We start from the raw sequence: 21,021 nt of genomic DNA, 5'->3' as shown, positions 1-21,021 counted from the left end.
GGAGGAGACTTTGAGAATTAGTAGAAAAGCTGAAAATTCTCTGAAAGTGGAGGCTGTGCTCCAAATTTACTTTTTCAGCTAAAAAGGATTTTTAGCCATTAATGAAGTTAGAATGATACTTACTAGAAGATTCAGAATCTGTGCCCACTTGACGAACCAATCTTTCAGGCAGCCATCGCACTCCATCTTCTTTTTGTGAAAAAAACACAGACAGAACCTCTTCCCCAGATTAAAACACGGTCTGGACCATTCCACATATTAGTTAATGGGTCCCGCAATTTAACCATGGCATAAGAACTGGAAGTAACTGGAAGCCAGTGGTGATCTGCTGCAGACTGACCTTTAACATCAGTTTGCAAAAAATTTAAAACGAACAAGACAAAAGCAAGATGTGCTTTTAGCGACTTTGGGGGGTATAACTGCCCCTGTTTTGTTTTTAAAAGTCAATTTTTCAGAGTGCAATGAGCCCGTTCAACAATTCCTTGTCCCATGGGGTTATAAGGAATTCCAGTTTTAGGTTTGATACCAAATTCCTTACAAAATGAAGTAAAATTGTTGCTAGTATAGGATGGCCCATTATCTGTCTTAATGAGTTTAAGCAATCCATAGCATTAAAGGCTTGTAAACAACGATCAATTACATTTCTAGAGGCCTCTCCAGTATGTAGAGAAGCAAAACGAAATCGCTTAAAAGGGTATTAATAGTCACATGTGCATAATTTATTTATTAATCAGAAATAAGAGTATCCATTTGCAGCAATTGATTAAGTATAAGTCCTTAACTATTAACAGCATTATGTAGAAACAGGTAGGAACTGAGGACACTAAGAACAATTTTTTTTTTTACAATTTGACATGCACATTCTCTAAAAATACCAAAATATGCTGGCATGCGCCCATCGCTTCCCGGGGAGCATGGACTCAGCTCTGGGCTCACCCGGACTTCCCCAGGCTGGAGAGCATGTCTGAGTGCTGCCGCCCGCAGGGCATGGAGAGCCGTGTCCTGGGCACCTGCGGCAGCCAAGGAGGATGCTCCAGGGGAGCCTAGCACTCCGCCAGAGTGAATGACATGCACAGTGTGTGGTGTCCTTTATGAAGGGAGGAGCCTTTCTCTTGGAGAGCATCCTCCAAGAGATGCTCTTGGATCTTGAGCCTGAACGAGGCCCGGGGTCTGTGTGAAGAGGACTAAGGATTAAGTAGGATGTCAACTGAGACAGAACTTCAAGTAGCTGTGAAAAACCAGCGCCAAGAAAGACTCCAGGAAGAAAGGTCAGGATCGCAGCGAAGAAGCCACTTTGATAAAGAGGTTTAAAGGCGAAGGGGTCCGGTACAAAGCCAAGCTGATTGGGATTGATGAAGTGTCCGCAGCTCGGGGAGACAAGTTATGTCAAGATTCCATGATGAAGCTCAAGGGTGTTGTTGCTGGCACACGTTCCAAGGGAGAACACAAACAGAAAATCTTTTTAACCATCTCCTTTGGAGGAATCAAAATCTTTGATGAGAAGACGGGGGCCCTTCAGCATCACCATGCTATTCATGAAATTTCCTACATTGAGAAGGACATCACAGATCACCGGGCTTTCAGATACGTTTGCGGGAAGGAAGGGAATAACAGATTTGTGGCCATCAAAACAGCCCAGACGGCTGAGACTTGAGAGATATCTTTCAACTCATCTATGAGCTGAAGCAAAGAGAAGAATTGGAAAAAGGGGCACAAAAGGATAAGCAGTGTGAACAAGCTGTGTACCAGGTTCCCACCAGCCAAAAGAAGGAAGGTGTTTATGATGTGCCAAAAAGTCAGCCTATAAGTAATAGCCAGTCACTGGAGGATTTCGACTTGCGCTTTGCCACCACCACTCCAAACGGGAACTTGTCAATGGACTTTGATGAGCTTCTCGAGGCAACCAAGGCTGTGACCCAATTAGAACTTTTTGGAGACATGTCCACCCCTCCTGATACAACCTCTCCCGCTACTCCTGCAACCCCAGGTGATGCCTTTCTCCCTTCGTCTTCCCAGACGCTTCTGGGGAGTGCAGAGGTGTTTGGCTCTATGTCTTTCGCCACTGCTGCTGTACCCTCAGGTTATGTTGCTATGGGCGCCGTCCTCCCATCCTTCTGGGGCCAGCAGCTCCTTGTTCAACAGCAGATCGCCATGGGTGCTCAGCCACCCGTTGCTCAGGTGATACCAGGAGCTCAGCCCATCGCATGGGGCCAGCCAGTTCTCTTTCCTGCCCCCCAGCAAGCCTGGCCCACTGTGGCCGGGCAGTTCCCGCCAGCCGCCTTCATGCCCACACAAACTGTTATGCCTTTAGCAGCCGCCATGTTCCAAGGTACCCTCACCCCCCTTGCAACCGTCCCAGGCACTAATGACTCTGCCAGGTCAAGTCCACAAAGTGACAAGCCCAGGCAGAAAATGGGGAAGGAAACGTTCAAGGATTTCCAGATGGTCCAGCCTCCACCCGTACCCTCCCGGAAGCCTGACCAGCCCTCCCTGACCTGTACCTCAGAGGCCTTCTCCAGTTACTTCAACAAAGTCAGAGTGGCACAGGATACAGATGACTGTGGTGGCTTTGACATCTCCCAATTGAACTTGACCCCTGTGACTTCTACCACACCATCTACCAACTCACCTCCAACCCCAGCCCCTAGGCAGAGTTCTCCATCCAAATCATCAGCATCCCATGTCAGTGATCCGACCGCAGATGACATCTTTGAAGAAGGCTTTGAAAGTCCCAGCAAGAGTTAAGAACAAGAAGCAGAGCCAGAGCCTCTCTATGCGAAAATCTACAGACCTAAGAAATAGCATCAATGCGAACTCATGGTGGGTGCTTCACAGATGGCATGGGAATCTGCAGTACAACAGGCTCTCTTGGTCTCTCACCTCACTTCATCCCATAGAAAAACTCACAGTCGCCCAGTGAAACCACCTGAAGAGGGAACAACGTGTTTTTTGGCAACCAATGGCAGATACCTATGGCAGCACAAAAAAACAAAACAAAACACAACAAAACACAACAACCCACAAAAGAACTTTGAAAAAAAAAACCTGAACAAACAGAAACCAACATTAATCACCAGTCAAGCCAACGTTTAACCAACAAATACCTTGAGCTCTCTCAGCCAGGTCTAAGACGCCCCTGGATTTGAAACCTTTACTGTGTTTTCCTTTTGCTACCTGTTGACCACTGTAGAGACCACAGATTGGGAGTGGCAGGCATCAGAAAATTGCAACAAGGTTGGCACTGACTCGTTTGAGGACAAAGTAAGGGATCCTTTGTGACCACAGTGTCATCCATATGCCTTCTGGCTGTGGTGACTCTCCACAGGGCCTGGTCTGCCATCCTGTCTCCCCTGTCCTTTCTTTGTCCTGTTTGAGAATTAATGGGTGTACAAATTTTTGTATTGCTTTTGACAATTTTAGAAATGGGTGAAGAAGTCTAAATGGGGGATGGAACACCTCTTATGAAGTGAATTAACTTGAAATCACAAGGCAATGAAGTAGTTGGTGATTCATTATGACCAAAAATGTAACCAAAAGAACTCTGTAGTTGTCCTGTGTCATGGGGAAGAAAGATGGCTTTTGGATAGAACCTTCATTCTGGGGGTAGCAAAGGACATCAAATCCCATTGATGAGAAAGATGGAAAATGTGTCCGGTTTCCTCAGAAATTTTGAACTCTTGAGTACAATAAAATAATGTCTTTATTTTTCTGATACTTCGCTGCTGTGATACTATGCAGACAAGTGTCTTATCCATGCACCATTTTCAAAGAAAAGTCATTTGCCAAATAATTCTAGTACAATTCTGCTAATGTGGTTTTGTATCTTAGAAACCAACTTTCTAATGGTAACATAAATATTCCATATAACAAACTGAAAAAAAATACCAAAATGTTATCTTAAGCCATTACTGCTTTGATTATACAAAGAATGAGATTATATGGCCAGTTATTCTTATATAAGGTCTGTAATCTGCCTGAGATATAAATGTAGCATGGCATTGCCTTAAGAGGTCTTGTCTAGGCAATCTTGGACACATTCTTAAATGTCCAAAAGCAGTCTTCTTAAAAGAACAGCATTTTTTCTTATGAGTTGTATATGCATAAACCATGGCAAATTTGTGAATTTATAGTATCTGAGGGATGAACAATTTTAAACAATTGTAAGCTCTGAGAGATATATTAAAACTATGCAAATTAAAACTTTGATTATTCAACATTTTAAAACACCATCTATAGCACACAACTTAATTTTCTGTGCTGAAGCAGGAGGAAAGTCAAAAGAATAAGCATGTGATCTAATTCACATATACTTTTCTCCCATAGAAGGGCTGTTTTTAAACACAGTAAATGGGATGCATGCATGCATGAATTTATAGAAGGTACAAAAGCATGCATAAAAACAATTTTTAACTTATCTTTAGGATAGTGATTATCAATTTTAATTAAAATGATGGTATGCAATAGGCCAAATATCAATATTCTGCAATAACCAATTTAATTGCTGTTTGGAACAAGGAACAGATACTTTGTCAGGTTTTTAAGACATAAATTTTTGTTATAGGTTTTTGAAAGTATATAAATTTATCTTACAATTCATAATTGGCACCACAGCAGCCTTAATAGAATGTTAAAACTTTACTTTGAGGTGAAGAAAGATGATTTTACATTAATGTTTTCTCTTGCCAAAGAATTGCTGTGGGCACATTTAATAACCATAAATAAAATAAGCAGCTAATATTTAATTACCATTGAATATAATTGATAACAATTATAAAAGCTTACTTTGTTCTCTGAAAGGCCTTTTGTTTTTTACTAGTTAATTTGTGTCTCTCAAGATAAAGTCTAACAAAAGTTTAAGTCACTTTAAGACCTTAAGGTGAGGTCTTAGCCAATTGACATCTCCTGAAAGCTTTTGAAAATAAAATTTTGAAGCAAATCAATTTTTTGTGCTTAGATTTTCTGTACCACAATTTTATACTATAACTAAATCCCTAAATATTATAAAGATATCGTCTCTGAATCTTATGGAGCAACAACTACTCCACAGAACTTTAAAGCTCATTGAGTGAGAGCAAAGATTTGAAGTAAACTTCCCTTGAGAGGCATTAGCTAATAAAATACTTTCCACTTAGGAAACAATATACACGGAAAGATTCAAACTCTTAGCTTCTTGTATTGAAGCAGAGACAATAAAAATTTTTCTCAACTAATGTAAAGCTATATTAGCCATACCTAGAGGCAAAATTTTTCAGTGATTACCAGTTCACTAGAAGCAAACCCTTTACAATTATCAGGATGCAAAGGAAAAAACAAACCTTTAAATCTATAATAATTTTACGTGAAGTTGGCAAGCCAGATTGTAATGCCTTTATAAGTTCTACAGTCTGATTGACCTTTTATGAATTATGAATTTGAACTTTATTTAGAAGATCATCTTGGATAGATCTGCAACAGTGTTCATTTAGCTAAAGAGAAATTCCACTGAAAGCAGGGAGAGAAAAGTTTCCAGAACTTCCTAGGCACTGTTTGCAAAACAAAAGAAAGCCATGCAAGCTTCCCTGAGGCTCCTCTGAGCTTTGTTCCTCTTGCAGTGAGAACAGATTTTAGAATTTTTAAGTTTCTTTTGCAATATTAGACTATAACTACAACTTTGGGAAAGCAAAACCCAATTTTCAAACAATTTATTATCTTTAAAATCAATATTAGAAACATTACTATCAAGTTATGAAGTATGGCTACCAATTTATACCTATGAATGCATGACAGTGCAAATTTTAATGCTTCATTAAAGAGACATTGTCTTACATCTTATCTTCAAGTCTACCTTTTAGGATAAGAATCACATTAAATATTATCTAAACTAGAAGTATTCTTAGAGGCCTAGTTTTTTGGCCTGCTTTCTGCCACATCTTTGAAAGACTCCAAACCTGAGTTACCAATTTAAAGCTGTCTTGCTACCAATGTTATACCCTTTTAATCATACCCAATAACTTATAAGCTAATATTCTATGATGAAGACATGCAGAACATTTTAAAATTTAATTTTATTTGTAATTCATTTTTTACACTCCATATTCCATTCCCCGCCTCTCCCCCATCCACCCTCCAAATGTTCCATGTCCCATACCAACACCTCACCTCACCCCATCTCCACATGGATGTTCCCACCCCCACCCCACCTGACCTCCAAACTCCCTGGAGCCTCCAGTCTCTTGAGGGTTAGGTGCATCATCTCTGAATGAACACAGATCCAGAAGTCCTCTACTTTATTGTGTTGGGGGCCTCATATCAGCTGTCTGTTTGGTGGTCCAGTGTTTGATAGATATCAGGGACCCAGATTAATTAAGACTGCTGGTCTTCAAACATAATCGCCTTTCTCCGCAGCTACTTTCAGCCTTCCCTAGTCAACAACAGGGCTCAGCTACTTCTGTCCATTGGGTGGGTACAAATGGCTGCTTCTGACTCTTTCAACTGTTTGTTGGGTCTTTTGGAAGGCAGTCATGATATATCCCTTTTTGTGAGTGTTCCATAGCCTCAGTAATAATGTCAGGCCTTGGGACCTCCCCGTGAGGTGTATCCCACTTGGGACTATCACTGGACCTTCTTTTCCTCAGGCTCCTCTCCATTTCCATCCCTGTAATTCTTTCAGACAGAAACAAGTATGGGTCAGAGGTGTGACTGTGGGATGGCAACCCCATCCCTCACTTGATGTCCTGTCTTCCTGCTGGAGGTGGGCTCTATAAGTTCCCTCTCCCTATTTTCGGGCATTTCATCAAAGGTCCCTCCCTATGAATCCTGGAAGTCTCTCACCTCCCAGGTCTCTGGTGCATTCTAGGTTGTCCGCCCAAACTCCTATTTCCTGAGGTTGCCTGTTTGCATTCTTTCTGCTGGCCCTCAGGGCTTCAGTTTTTTTCCCTCACCCACTACCAGATCAGGTCCCCTCTACCCCCCCACTGCCCCACCCCACCACATCCAATTTCCCTCCCAAGTCCCTTGCTTCCTCCCCACTTCTGATTGCTTTCTTCTCTCTCCCAACTGGGACTAAGGTGTCCTCACTTGGACACTTCAGTTTGTTGAGGCTTTTGAATTCTGTGGACTGTATCTTGTGTATTCTGTATGAAAGGGGTTTTTGTTTGTTTGTTTGTTTGTTTTGTTTTGTTTTTTGGCTAATATGATTAGTGAGTACATACCATACATGTCCTTTTGGGTCTGAGTTACCTCACTCAGGATGATATTTTCCAGTTCCATCCATTTGCCTGGAAAGGTCAGGTTGTCCTCATTCTTAATAGCTAAGTAGTATTCCATTGTGTAGATGAACCACATTTTCTGTATCCATTCTTCTGTCATGGGATATCTAGGTTGTTTGTAGCTTCTGACTATCACAAATGAGGCTGCTACGAATATAGTGGAACACATGCCCTGATGGCATGGTGGGACATATTTTGGGTATATACTCAAGAGTAGTATAGCTGAGTCTTCAGGTCGAAATATTCCCAATTTTCTTAGGAAACTTCAGATTAATTTCCAGAGTGGTTGTACCATTTTGCAATCCTACCAGCAATGGAGACTAATCGGTCAACTACTGATTGGGAAAAAAAAAAATCTTCACTAAACCCACATCTGATAGAGGGTTAGAATCCAAAATATGTAAAGAACTCGAGAAGTGAATCACCAAAAAACCGAACAACCCAAACAAAAATGGGGTATAGAACTAAACCGAGAATTCACAATGGAGGAATCTTGCATGGCTGAGAAACACCTAAAGAAATGTTCAAAGTCCTTAGTGATCAGAGAAATGCAAATCGAAAGGGCCTTGCAATTCTACCTTACACCAGTCGAATGGCTAAGATCAAAACCTCAGGTTGGAGAGGATATAGAGAAGAGGGAAATAAAATGGCATTTCTATAGAGTTTTTCTCATAATTCTTTGCGTGTGTGTGTGTGTGTGTGTGTGTGTGTGTGTGTGTGTGTTACTGATCTTTTGTTTGTCTATTATGGTGTCTGAATTTCTGTTTTTATATACTTTGGTTGTGCATATTGATTCCTGTTTTGTTTAATTGTTTTATAAAAATAGAAAGAAAGAAATGGCAGGAGTTGGGTGGTCAGGAGATTCTGAGAAGAGTTTGGAGAGGGGAAACCATGATCAAAAAACATTGTGTGAAAACATATTTTTCAATTAATATTTTAACTAAATTGTTCTTCTTTGGGTTTTTCTTGATGAAAGATCTTATGACACATAAAACTTTGAAAAAGAGTTTTCTTCAAAACTTTCTGAGACTACATTTTGATCCTAATGTTTCTGTCCTCCCTTTCTACCTCAAGACCTTTCCATATATTCCTTCCCCATTCTTCTCTAAGTTCATGGCTGTGCTTTATTTATTAATAGTTATTAACTGCATATGTGCGAATTCATCTGTATTCATCAAATATGCCTGTTCTGTCTGAGGAATACTACCCCTGTCTATATTCTCCGGGACTTAAAATGTAGCAAACAGAATGGACTGGACATACTAACAGAACATTAATTCATAAAGATATATTGAAGGCTTGGAAGGGAAGCATTGAAAGTAGAACATACTTAGAATAAATCCATTGCATATATCCAGTTTCCATGAAGTACTCTCGGCCGAGATCAAAGGAGTCAATTAATACTATAGTGAGACCTTTGGCACAGAACATGAGAATACCAGGAGGTTCTGGAAGATGTGTGTGGAGTGTGGAGGAGGAAGTGTTCCTACCTATTAGATTCCTCTGACCACACTCATCCACACCAGTCTTCAGGGATTTGGGGTTTATGAAGCTAAGAGGTGTTTTTTAATTGATCCTAAGAGATTTCTCGTTGGATTTCTATCCCAAGAGGTACCAGAACAAATATCTGCCCCTGGTCTCAGAAAATCACTGGAATTTGTGAAGGTCAATTGATACTCAACACAAAGGAAGACAGAGCTTCAGAAGGACAAAAGACTTAGTGCTTGCAGGAGAGAACATCAGTGCTCAGCACAGTGGTCTCTGTGTGGGAGCCATCTGTCAGTTCAATTCACTGGGACAGAGACAGGTGAGTGAAGACTTTCACGGGCTAATAATGGTACTCCAAGCAAAAGATAATTCTCTAAAAATGGCATTTGTCCCCATTTTTAGAAATCAGTACAGAGGGACAGAAACACAGAAGGGTTAGGTTCTCAATGGATCCGGGATATGATGATGAGTGCTGGGTTGGAGATCCGAAAACAGAATATGATAGAAAGATTTGGTTTCCTGCTCCATTGTATAAACAGCAGAATGCTAGTTTCTAATCATGATCAAAGAGTTTGTTAATTTCTGTTATATTTGAATTATGTTCATAACTAGATGTATTCATTCTCCCACAGTATTCCCACAAATTGTGAGATGAAAATAACAAATTTAAATGAATCATATTGATGTCTAGATAGTACTTTGAATGTACCCCTTTTGGTCATTGGTGTCCAGAGAGATTGGTGGAAAATGCCACAAAAGATATTTTCTTACCTGTTGTTCTGAGGATAGAAAATGCTCTTTACCTTGAGTTGAAAACATCAGTCCAGCCTCCTGATCTGCTATCTGCTCCAAATCGGGGTTGGCATGACTGGGAGTCATTTAAAAAAAAAATACAGCTGTCTAAAATTAAGTATCAAGAAAAATGACCATATAATGGGGAGGGTGCTGTGTTAATAGGGCTGGAGGTACAGATGCTTCCTCTGCCAATTTTGCTGTCTTGACCACGGTATTTACAGACACTCTCGTTCCTGACCCTGGTGAGGAGCCTCAGCTGCTCTGCTCCTGGCTGAGGATCAGCTTCTGAAGGTTTTCAGGCCAGCCTTGCTGAGATCTGGCTTAGAGGTAACCATGAGAGGCTGTTGTGAATTTGTTCCCACAACCCCCCCCCCAACTGAATACTAGGTTCTTACACGTCTTCTGAGGAAGAAATGGGTACACTAGCAATCAAAACTAAGTTCACAAAAAGCTGTATAGGACTATGGAGAAAGGGCTCAAGTACATGCAGATCATCAGACAGTTTCACAGTATGCATGTGTGAGCAGTTATAAAACTTTTAATTTTTTCCTCTACATAGCTGTATCACATCTTAGTAAGATGATATCACGTGTCTCAGCTAGACTCTTAGGAATGAGAGGCTCAATATAACGCTTGCTAGACACAGTATGTATGAAGAAAATAAGTGTGGATTTGTGCTTTTCTATAAGGGCTATTCTACTCTCCGTCATGCATTCAAACTAACCCAGAAAAAAACTGCATTAGTCTGTTGGATATAACAGTTTATGACATGCCTCTGGTGACCAATGCAGGCAAAATGGCAGTCACTGGCCACCAAAGTGAGTTTTTTCCAACCACTTTTTTCTGTAGTTTCTCTTCTGTGATAGGACAAATACTGGGGCTACTCCATGACACTGTGCAGCAGCTGCCTGGTTTGATCCTGACTAGAAGCAGCAACTGGAATGACTAGGGTAAGTACCCAGGGTGATATTAGTACTTTTCCCAAGAGGCCAACACATATTCTGTAGGAAGCTGAGATTCTATGAATGTTGTAAGTAATAATCCAGCCTTTGTCCTTAAACAGACTAACAGTCATGATGATCTTCTAATCTCCTTCCCACTGTTTGTTCTTCAAGAGCAACACCCCTCTCCAGTTTGCTAGTCCATCTCAATGTGGACTTGGGAATACTCCAATCTAGCACCTGTCTGATTTCACTAGCTATTCCTGTCCTAGGAACTTTCAGGGTTCACAAACCAAAGCCCTGCATGATATCTCAGTCTCTTCCATGGGTCCTTATTCATCAAGACACTGCAGGAACTTATAGTTTCTCACTACAGTGTCAAAGCCTTGTCCCTGAGCAAGCTCTTAATCCCTTTACTGAAAGATCCTGTTTATCACACTTCAGACATTCATTGTAATTGTTCTATTCTTGTTTCTCTAAGTGCAGAAGACTGAGGTAAATTATTTTAATTATCATTGTGGTTGATATAGATTTAATCAGAAATGTTGGCACACCTGCTGTGGATTTATTGATATTTTCATGGGTTCATTCAGACCTGTTTGGTGCTGGGCACATACATTCCATCTCTCAGTGTGGTAGAGTGAATGCATACATGTAGGTGTAGCCATGAATATATAGAGTGGCAAAGGCATTACATAATGGCGTTCACCAGAGAGTCTCCATGTGACCTCTCCAGTAATGATGCAATATCATAGATTTAACACTCTCGCTTTCTCATTGGTGTTGCCCTCTTCAGTGTAAGAGATGTGACTTCCATTACCCATAATACAGCTTCCATTTGCTCTAACACTAAACAGCTCTGAAAATGAATGTGAAAGCTTTTATTAAAGGAAACTTAGCAAGTGAGGTAATCTTTCTTTATAATTTTCAAGGTACACTTAAAGAAGAGGTTTCCATACTTTTAACCATCTAATGACTTTTACACAATGCTACCTTCTGGTAGCACAGTTCTACGAAGATGCAGGACATTTTCAGGATCCCAGAATTCCTCTACACATTCTTGCTCATGACACAATAAACTGTAGGTGACACAGACGTATATATAGTGTTATAGATCAGGTTTTCTGAGCATTTCCATTGACATGAAAGCATTAAACTTCATTGTGAAGAGTTATTTTTCACATCTTAATCTATTTATACCTTCCTATTCTGTGATAAATCTTTCTGAAATGGTATATGAATAAATATGCCATGAATGCTGTCAATCATTGTTACTATTTGGAAAAACAAGATATTACTGTGTTGATATTTCAAAATGTTAACACATATTCTAAGTAAATGTTGATGATACGGTTAATTTTTCATCTCTGACTTTTCTAGTTTTGTGCTTCTCTCTTCTAGTTATTTGTAAATATGTAAAAGATGACTGTGGGGTGTCTTCACTCCACTATGCAGAGCCCAGTATCTTATTCTTCTTTCTTTCATTCTTTTTTTTTTTTTTTTTTTTTTTGGTTTTTTGAGACAGGGTTTCTCTGTATAGCCCTGGCTGTCATGGAATTCACTTTGTAGACCAGGCTTGTCTCGAACTCAGAAATCTGCCTGCCTCTGCCTCCCAAGTGCTGGGATTAAAGGCATGCAGCACCACCGCCCGGCTCTTATTCTTCTTTCTAAATGTAATTGGTTCTCTATATCCTATGTCCTTTAGCATTTCTTCATCTTTGCCAATTAGCTAGTCTATTGATCATTATCTAATTAAGATGGAGTTTTCTAATTTCCACATATGAGAGATAAATATGGTATCTTTTTCTGTGCCTGGCTTATATTTCTTCACACATTATTCTCCATTCCCATCCATTTTCCATTTCATGGATGGTATCATATTATTCTGGGTAAATAACATTCCATTGTGCATGAATACTACCTTTTCCTCATGCCCGCATACCTTGAAAAATTCGTAGACCTAGGGTTGGTCTTAGAACACTCTCCTAGTCTTGTTAATAGTTCCAGATATGAGTTCCATCTGGAGAAGTGGGTCTAAAATTCAATGAGAAAGTGTATGTTTATCCCATAACATCCATATCACTGTCCAATCAGTGGCCATGTCTGGCCAAGCCTGTGGTTGTTGCTATAGCTCATAGGGTTCAGAACTGGGTGATATTGGTGATTTTTTTTTCTCCTGAAGAAGTATGCACAATATCTTTCAGAACTGTGAAATCAAGCAAGTAGTGGTGAAGCTTGCATGTCTGTACCTACTTGATTTCTCCATATTCATTGTCCAAGTAAGGTCCTCTGGCAATAGGATCTTACCATCACATTTTGGATATAACTAAGAGGAACAGCAAGAGCTTGTAATGTCTGAGAGTCAACAGTATACAGAAATTAACATCTCTTCAAGTGTTAATCTATTACTGATACAAGAGGTTTATTTAGTAGCATGTGGTGTCTAGCCAAGCTGTTGACCCCCATTACAGAGTAATCCCATTTGAATATTTTTATATGTGTATATGTGTATATTTAGGAAGGTTCTATGGCAGCAGATATCCATAGAGATTTGTCAAAAGGTCTCAGTGTTACATGACCTTCTGCATAATATCTCTTCCTCCCTCTGTCTAATCCTCCACATTATTTCATTTGTCTTATTTAATAATGTCCTTCTTATCTCTCCACATGTTGTCTTACTAGATGCTTCTTCTGTGAGTATTCCAAAAGAAGCACACATATTTAAACCTTAAAAGGTAATATCTACACGTGAGAGAAAGCAGGGAATGTTTCTCCTTCCAGGTCAGGGCCACTTCAGGATGATTGCTTCCGGCTCCATTCATTTTCCTAAATCTTCATAATTGTATTTGTCTTAACAGCTGAGTGATGTTCCATTTTGTAAATACCACATGTTCACTCCCTGTTCATCACAGAATGAACATTTATGACATTTCCATTCCAGGCTACTATGAATAGAGCAGCGATGAGCATGTAAGAACAAGTGTTGTTTCATTAAGGTATGTAGTCCTTTGGGTTTATGCTTAAAAGTGATATACCTGAAGTATGTACTATATCAGTTTCCATCTTTAATGATCCGCCATACTGATTTCCATAGTAGCTGTACCAGTTTACATTCCCACTAGTACTGAATAAATATTTTCCTTTCCCTACATATTTGCTAGCATTGCCTGTCTTTTTTCCCCTTGTTCATTATGACTGGAGTAACAGTTATTCTCAAAAAAAGTTTTAAATTGCATTTCTCTGAGGACTTAGCATGTTGAACATTTTTAATTACTTTTGTTTTTTTATAGTCCAGCCATTGGCCACCTCCCAGTCTGCCTCCGAAAGTTCTTCAGCTCATTCTTCCTCCTTTTTTTTCCAAGAGGATGTCCCCATACTGCTAAGCCTCTCCCCTCCTTGAGGCCTCAAATCTTTCAAGGATTGGGTGTGTCTTCTCCCACTGATGCCAGATCAGGCAGTCTTCTGCTGTGTATGTATCTATCGGTCAACCTCAAGGAACCCTACTTTAGTCCAGTGGCTGGGTATAAGTATCTGTGTCTTTCTCAGTCAGCTGCTTATTGGACCTCTCAGAGGACAGCCAAGCTAGTATTTGTGTTACATCTTTTGAAATTTTTCTGCTTAGTTCCGGTCCCCAGGTCAGTTGGGATGTTTATTTTCTTGTTTGAAGCTTTTAATTATTTGCATATTCTATATATTAACACTCTGTCATATGTCTAAATGGTAAAGATTTTGCCATTCTGTAGCATAGCTCTTAACTCAAATGATGGTTTTCTTTGCTCTACAGAAGCATTGCTGTTACAAGTGAGCCTCTTTGTCAATTATTAATCTCAATGAATACGGAACAATGGTTCTGTTCAGAAAGACCTTTCCAGTGACAACAAGTTTTCTCCTTTGTCATTTTCAGAATGTTGGGTCTTAGGTTGAGGTCTTGATCCACTTGAAGTCTAGTTTTATAAAGATTAATGATAAGTAATTAGTGTAATTCTTTTGTTGGTTTCTTTTTAATTAATTAATGTGATTATTTATTTAACTTATATCCCAATTTCGTCCTCCCTACCAGTTTCCCCTCAGAGAGTTCCTCCCCCCCTTGCTCCTCCCCTTCTTCTCTGTGAGGGTGGAGGCCCACCTTGAGTTTCCCCTACCCCAGCAAATAAAGTCTCTCCAGGACTAGGTGCATGCTCTCCCACTGAGACCAGATAAGGCAGCCCAGTTAGGGGAGAATATTCCACAGACAGGTAACAGCTTTAGGAACAGCCCCACTTCAATTGTTGGGAGGACCCACATGAAGACCAAGCTGCACATCTGCTACATATGTGCAAGGGGCCTAGGTCCAGCCGGTGTATGCTCTTTGGTTGGTGGCTCAGTCTCTTAGAGCCCTCAAGTGTCAGATTAGGTGACTCTATTGAGCTTCCTGTAGAGTTCCCATCCCCTTCAGGGCCTTCAATCTTTCCTCCAACTCTTCCATAAGTGTCCCCCAACCTCTGTCCAGTGTTTGGGTGTGAGTATCTACATCTGTTTTAGTCATCTTCTGGGTAGAGCCTCTTGGAGGACAGTTATGCTAGGCTCCTGTCTCTAAAAATAAGAGAGTACTCTCAAACCTAACCCAGAAACACATCAAAAACATGATCCAGCATGATCAAGTGGGCTTCATCCCAGAGATTCAGGGATGGTTTAATATATGAAAATCATCAACATAATTCTACATATAAACAAATTGAAAGAAAAAACACATATGATCATCACATTAGATTTTGAAAAGGCCTTTTGACAAAAATCTAACACCAATTCATGTCACAAGACTTAGAGAGATCAGGGATACAAGGCACATACCTATACATAATAAAAGTAGTATACAGCAAGCCAGTAGCCACATTAAATTATATGGAGAGAAACTTATAACAATCCCACTAAAATAAGGAACAAGGCAAGTCTACCCACTCTCTCCCCATCTATTCCATAAAATACTTGAAGTACTAGATAAGAGCAAAAAAACAACAAAAAAGATCAAGAAGAAGTACAAAACAGGAAGGAAGAAGTCAAAGAGAACTCATACAGCTGATAAACTCCTTCAGTAAAGTGACTGGATACAAAATTAACTCAAAACAAAAATTAGTAGCCTTCCATTATATAAAAGATGAACAGACCATGAAATAAATTAGGGAAATAGTTCTTTCTTTCTCTTTCTTTCTTTCTTTCTTTCTTTCTTTCTTTCTTTCTTTCTTTCTTTCTTTCTTTCTTTCTTTCTCTCTCTCTTCCTTCCTTCCTTCCTTCCCTCCTTCCTTCCCTCCTTCTTTCTGTCCTTCCTTACTTCCATTATTTCTTTCTTTCTATTAAACACTCACCCAGTCCCACCTCACAGAGACCCTCCTGGCAGTTTTTACAATAGCCACAGTAATATAAAATAGCCTCACCTAACTCTATCAAAGCAAGTGATAGTATAATTCTTCAATGTGTAATCAACAGGTTTGACCATGATCATTAGTCAAAAAGGTTTTGTTTTTCTTTTCTCTAGTGTGTACTTTTTTTCTCCTTTGAGGTAAATTATGTATCCATAAATTTATGGAGATAAGTCTGGCTCCTCAATCACCTGATGGATTCCATTTCTCTGTCATTGCTTTTTAGAGGTGTCATTTATAAATCTGTTATTTCTCATCTTGTTATATGTGCTATTGGTAACAAAAATCAATCAAAAGTAAAAATTTTAATGGATTTCAATTATTCTTTAATTTTTGTCTTTACCTCGGCCTGAGGTGTTCTTAATCAGTGCTCTCCTGGGAAGGTGCTGAGTGTCACTCATAGACTTATCCGGACTATCAGGAGTATAGTCCAAAATCCAGGCTTGCTTGATTAGCCAGACAGATTCAAAATATGCCAGGACAATATAAGAAATTTACACCTGAATTCCTTTTTCTGTAGATCAACTTGAAATATCAAACTGTATATTGGTGCTCTCTAGTACAATACAACATTGCAAATACAAAACAACATTGCAATACAAAAAGACTATTTGCTGAAAATTGACACTGCAAATAATTGCCACAAAAATGTTTACATATGGTCAGACCCAACACTGTCCTTATGGTTGAAGACATCAAATACATCATTTGAAACCTCCAGTTTTAATAAAGGTAGAATAATGTTTAAAATTCAACATGTATGATCAAGATAAGGCTTTGATATCACTGTGATCAAAGATAAGACTTTGATATCACTGTGTTTGAGAAAATAGGTTTGAGGCACATTACAGAAACAATACAGCAGATAAAGTGTGACCAAAGAAAATGAATGCAGTGTTAGGATATGGGTGTAGGACAAAGTGTGGAAGTGCTGAGCACCACTGGATTGAGTAAGTGGAACACACTGCACTGGCTGATATGCCATGGATGTGCTCAGTTATGAAGGAAAATATCCTTTTATATTGGGCACTGAAGGAGCTGCAAAGCAAAGACTATTTGCTGAAAATTGACACTGCAAATAATTGCCACAAAAATGTTTACATATGGGATAGAGTATGTTTACAGAGGAACTCAGGAAACCCTTACAAAAAGCGAATAGGTTATGTCAGATGAGACTTCTGTATCAAGCAATAGAATGTGGTTTGCTGAAGGACTTGAGAGAGACAGAGAATTTGTACTAGGGCCCGAAAGCTAATGATCTAAAAGTGCACACTCTATACTTCTTGAGTGATAAAGGAGAAAACTGGAAATGTTGAAAAGGAAAAGAATTCATTAATTATGAAAAACTTAAAGAAATTGGGAATACGTTACAATCCTGGGAAAATCATACTTGCAAGCTTAGAGGGTAAGTTGGACGAGAGGGGTGAGAGGATGTGGAAGAACATATTTGTCATATAGAACAGTAAGCTACTGAGGATCTTCCATGGGCATAGGGTAAAGGTAAAAGGTGGCTCAGAGGATCAAGCTGAACTCTATAAAATCAACATCTAAAGCACCAGGGAGGCAGTGACAAGATTCTGTGCATGCCAGTGAAATCACACAGGAACATCTGTAGACTGTGGCACTGATTTCACTTCTGGGTGTGTTGACTTTGATATCACTGTGTTTTGTTCAGACGAAAAGAAACAGAAATACAATCTCTCTTTAGGCTGGGATTTTTGAGAAATGCTCTCTGGGGTAAGTGGGTTGAGTTGAATCAGGATAGTTTCATCCACAGGAGAAGTCACATATCACAGTAAGTTGAAACAGGAGATACATGTCTCCACAGCCAAAGACACAATAATTATCAATTTTCAGTGGGTAGAAGAGAAATACTTTTCCAAATATTGAAGAAAAAAAGTGACTTAGCATCAATAGGCCAGGTATGAAGGACAGTGTAAGAGTCATCTCATTGTGTTGTTCCTTTAAAGTTGCCATTACATGGAGAATACCAGCTGTGGGAGGAGGGGCTACTGTTTCCATCACTGTCAGGAGCACATAGTGCTTTCAGGTGATGTAGAAGAAAAGCACAGGCTGGAACTGAGCTAGGAATGCTAAACTCATTTCACATGTACAAAAGGATGGGAGAGGAGCAGATATCTTTGTTGATCCAAACCTACAGGGAGAGATTTCTAGTTGACAATTCAACTGTGAACTAAATACCAACAGGTATGGTACGAAAATAGGGGATGAGAGGCTTCGCAGATGCAAATACACTTACTCTTTGCCTTTCTGAGAGCAGAAAATTGTGAGATGATCACGTTTCAAAATGAGACTTTGGCATAATAAAGTGTAATATTTTCTAGGAAGCCAATTCACACCTCTATGAACTGGATAATCCACACAACGATGGTCAGTCCCAACCAGACAGTAGTGACAGAGTTTGTGCTGCAAGGGTTCTCAGAGCACCCTAGTCTAAGACTGTTCTTGACAGGCTGCTTCCTGTCCCTCTACACAGTGGCTTTAATGGGCAACATGGTGATCATTGCTTTGATCACCTCCAGCACTGGGCTCCACAGTCCCATGTACTTTTTCCTGTGCAACTTAGCAACCATGGATATTATCTGCACCTCCTCTGTGCTGCCCAAGGCACTGGTTGGTCTACTGTCTGAAAAAAATACCATCTCCTTCCAAGGATGCATGGCCCAGCTCTTCTTTCTTCTGTGGTCTGGATCCTCTGAGATGCTGCTGCTCACAGTCATGGCCTATGACCGCTATGTGGCTATCTGTTTTCCCCTCCACTACAGCTCTAGAATGAGCCCACAGCTGTGTGGGGCCCTGGCCATGGGTGTATGGTCCATCTGTGCACTAAATGCATCTATCAACACTGGTTTGATGACAAGGCTGTCATTCTGTGGCCCCAAGGTCATCACCCACTTCTTCTGTGAGATTCCCCCACTCCTCCTGCTCTCTTGTAGTCCTACATATGTAAATAGCGTTATGACTCTTGTGGCAGATGCCTTTTATGCAGGCATCAATTTTGTACTTACCTTGCTATCCTATGGCTGTATCATTGCCAGCATCCTGCGCATGCGTTCTGCTGAGGGCAAGAGAAAGGCCCTTTCTACCTGTTCATCCCACCTCATTGTGGTCTCAGTGTACTACTCATCTGTGTCCTGTGCCTATATCAGGTCTGGTTCCAGCTACAGCCCAGAAAGAAGCAAATTTACCTCAGTTTTGTACTCAATCCTGAGCCCAACCCTCAACCCCCTCATCTATACACTGAGGAACAAGGATGTCAAGCTTGCCCTGAGAAGACTCTTGCCCTCTTTCTCAAATTAAGCAGAGATATGTAGGCTATTCTCCAGGCCTGCACAGTTCCTAAAATGCTCTCCTAAGGGAAGCCTCATGGAGCCGGGGTGTCCCTATTGTTCCTTTAGAAAACCTCTGTCTGATGAGAAGACTGGACAATTCTACTCACCATAACTTCCTTGAGTCAGTGTAAATAAAAACAGGAGCTTCATCTCCTGACAAAAACAAATCATTTCAAAAGTAAAATGTATTTAAATAGGGATTCCATGTTCCTAGGCTGAAAGATATTCAGTAGATGACATTGGTGATAGTAAAAAAATAGCCTTTCATCCAATGCCACCCTATGAATATTACATCTTGGAAAGAATAAAGAAAAGAGTGACTCAGGCTTGTAATTTAACAGCTCCCAGCTATGCTGTGGACATCAAAGCCGGTGAAACTGGTTTGAGGGGGGATACAATCAGTGTAACAGAGATGAAGTTTATTATTCAACACTTAACTCACTTAACTCACACATGTGATTCCAGCTAATTTATGACAATGAAAATAATCAAAAGCACAGGAAAGATTAATTATTTACAACAAAGAGTTTTGTGGAAGCTAGATGAATGTCTACACAGAAAAGTCAAACTCCTCCTTCATATTTAAATAAAAGTCAACAAAAATGGATCATAGACAAATTTTCCCTATTACATATTTTAATCATATTCTTTCCCCTCCCACAAATTTCCCCACATCCTACCTACCCATCTAACCACTCTCGCAATCTCTCAAACTCTTTCTGTCCCTCTCCATCCCTGTCTCTCTCTCTCTCTCTCTCTCTCTCTCTCTCTCTCTCTCTCTCTCTCTCTCTCTCTCTCTCTCTTTCTCTCTCTCTCTCTCCCTCTGCAAAATGTAAAATAAACACAAACCAATAAGACAGAATAATACCAAAAGGGGCACACAAAAGATAGAGTCTATTTTGAGTTGACCCACCACTCATGGCTAAAACACTGTGATAACAGGAAGAAAGAGGAGGAAGGAGAGAAGGGAGAAGTGCATCTGTGCCCACTGCTGAGATATTGGTGGGAAGACAACACAGTGGAGAAAGGGCAGGATCTGCAACAGCTGATGCTGAGATGCCATACCCATTTCAAACTATGTCCTTTCTTCATCAGCCTACTGCCTTACTCTTCCTAAATGCTATGCCACACCAGCAGTTGTGATGTAAATCATGTATGGTACAGTAATTCATCCTTGTGACCCAAATACCTTTTTCAAATATTGATTTTGTCCCATGGTTCCATGTAGCAGAATTTTTGCCCAATTAATTTAAATATTAATACATTAAGAAGCCTGAGATTGGACAGGGAAAAGGGAGTTGGAAAGAAGAGTTGCAAGACAGGATAGGGACAGGAAGAAGGGAAGGAAGAAGAAGGGAAATGGAGGAAGAGAAAGATGATCCAGATTCTGCGAGGCTTTAAATACCCACAGTTAACCATGAATATTTTATAAGGGATGGATAATTACAGGACAATTTGTCTTATCTAGATGGGCGGCTTGTATCATTATCAATTGGCTCTGAAATTATTCTGTGGGCATCTTGTGAATTGTGAATTTATGGAAATATAAATCTGACTGGTTAATTATAAGCTTCTAGAATTTTGATTTACTGGATTAAGAGGATTTGTGACAAAGAGCCAAAGGGGGTAGATGGTTGAAAAAAAAATGAGCAGCTCTGAGGCAGGTGAACCAGAGCTGGGAAGATAGCCAACTGGGGTTAGGCAAGAGGCAGAGAGACAGTGGGCAGAGAGTACCTAAGTATAGATAGCCTGGGATGGTGATGATTTTTAGAAATTCCTGCAACAGTTCCAGAAGCTTCAA

The 21,021-nt window shown here is 40.0% G+C and overlaps 1 protein-coding gene and 1 pseudogene across 1 annotated transcript; both read left to right on the top strand.

Moving 5' to 3' along the window:
- The first annotated feature begins 1,200 nt into the window (after window positions 1–1,200).
- On the top strand, window positions 1,201–2,802 carry LOC110298428 (disabled homolog 1 pseudogene; annotated as a pseudogene).
- Window positions 2,803–18,231: 15,429 nt separating this feature from the next.
- LOC110298429 (olfactory receptor 13A1-like) lies at window positions 18,232–19,188 on the top strand. The gene has a single exon (XM_021167673.2). It carries the CDS (start codon window positions 18,232–18,234, stop codon window positions 19,186–19,188), a length of 957 nt encoding a protein of 318 aa, XP_021023332.1.
- The last annotated feature ends 1,833 nt before the right edge of the window (window positions 19,189–21,021 follow it).

The sequence above is a fragment of the Mus caroli genome, unplaced genomic scaffold (genome assembly GCF_978045245.1).
Source record: "Mus caroli unplaced genomic scaffold, Mus_caroli_1 scaffold_8, whole genome shotgun sequence".
NCBI lineage: Eukaryota > Metazoa > Chordata > Mammalia > Rodentia > Muridae > Mus > Mus caroli.
Note: the sequence above shows the minus strand (reverse complement) of the source record. Positions and strands in the feature narration are given on the sequence as shown.

Bases quoted from the DNA above. Each gene is read 5' to 3' on its own strand.
- LOC110298429 (XM_021167673.2), top strand. From the start codon at position 18,232: ATGAACTGGATAATCCACACAACGATGGTCAGTCCCAACCAGACAGTA.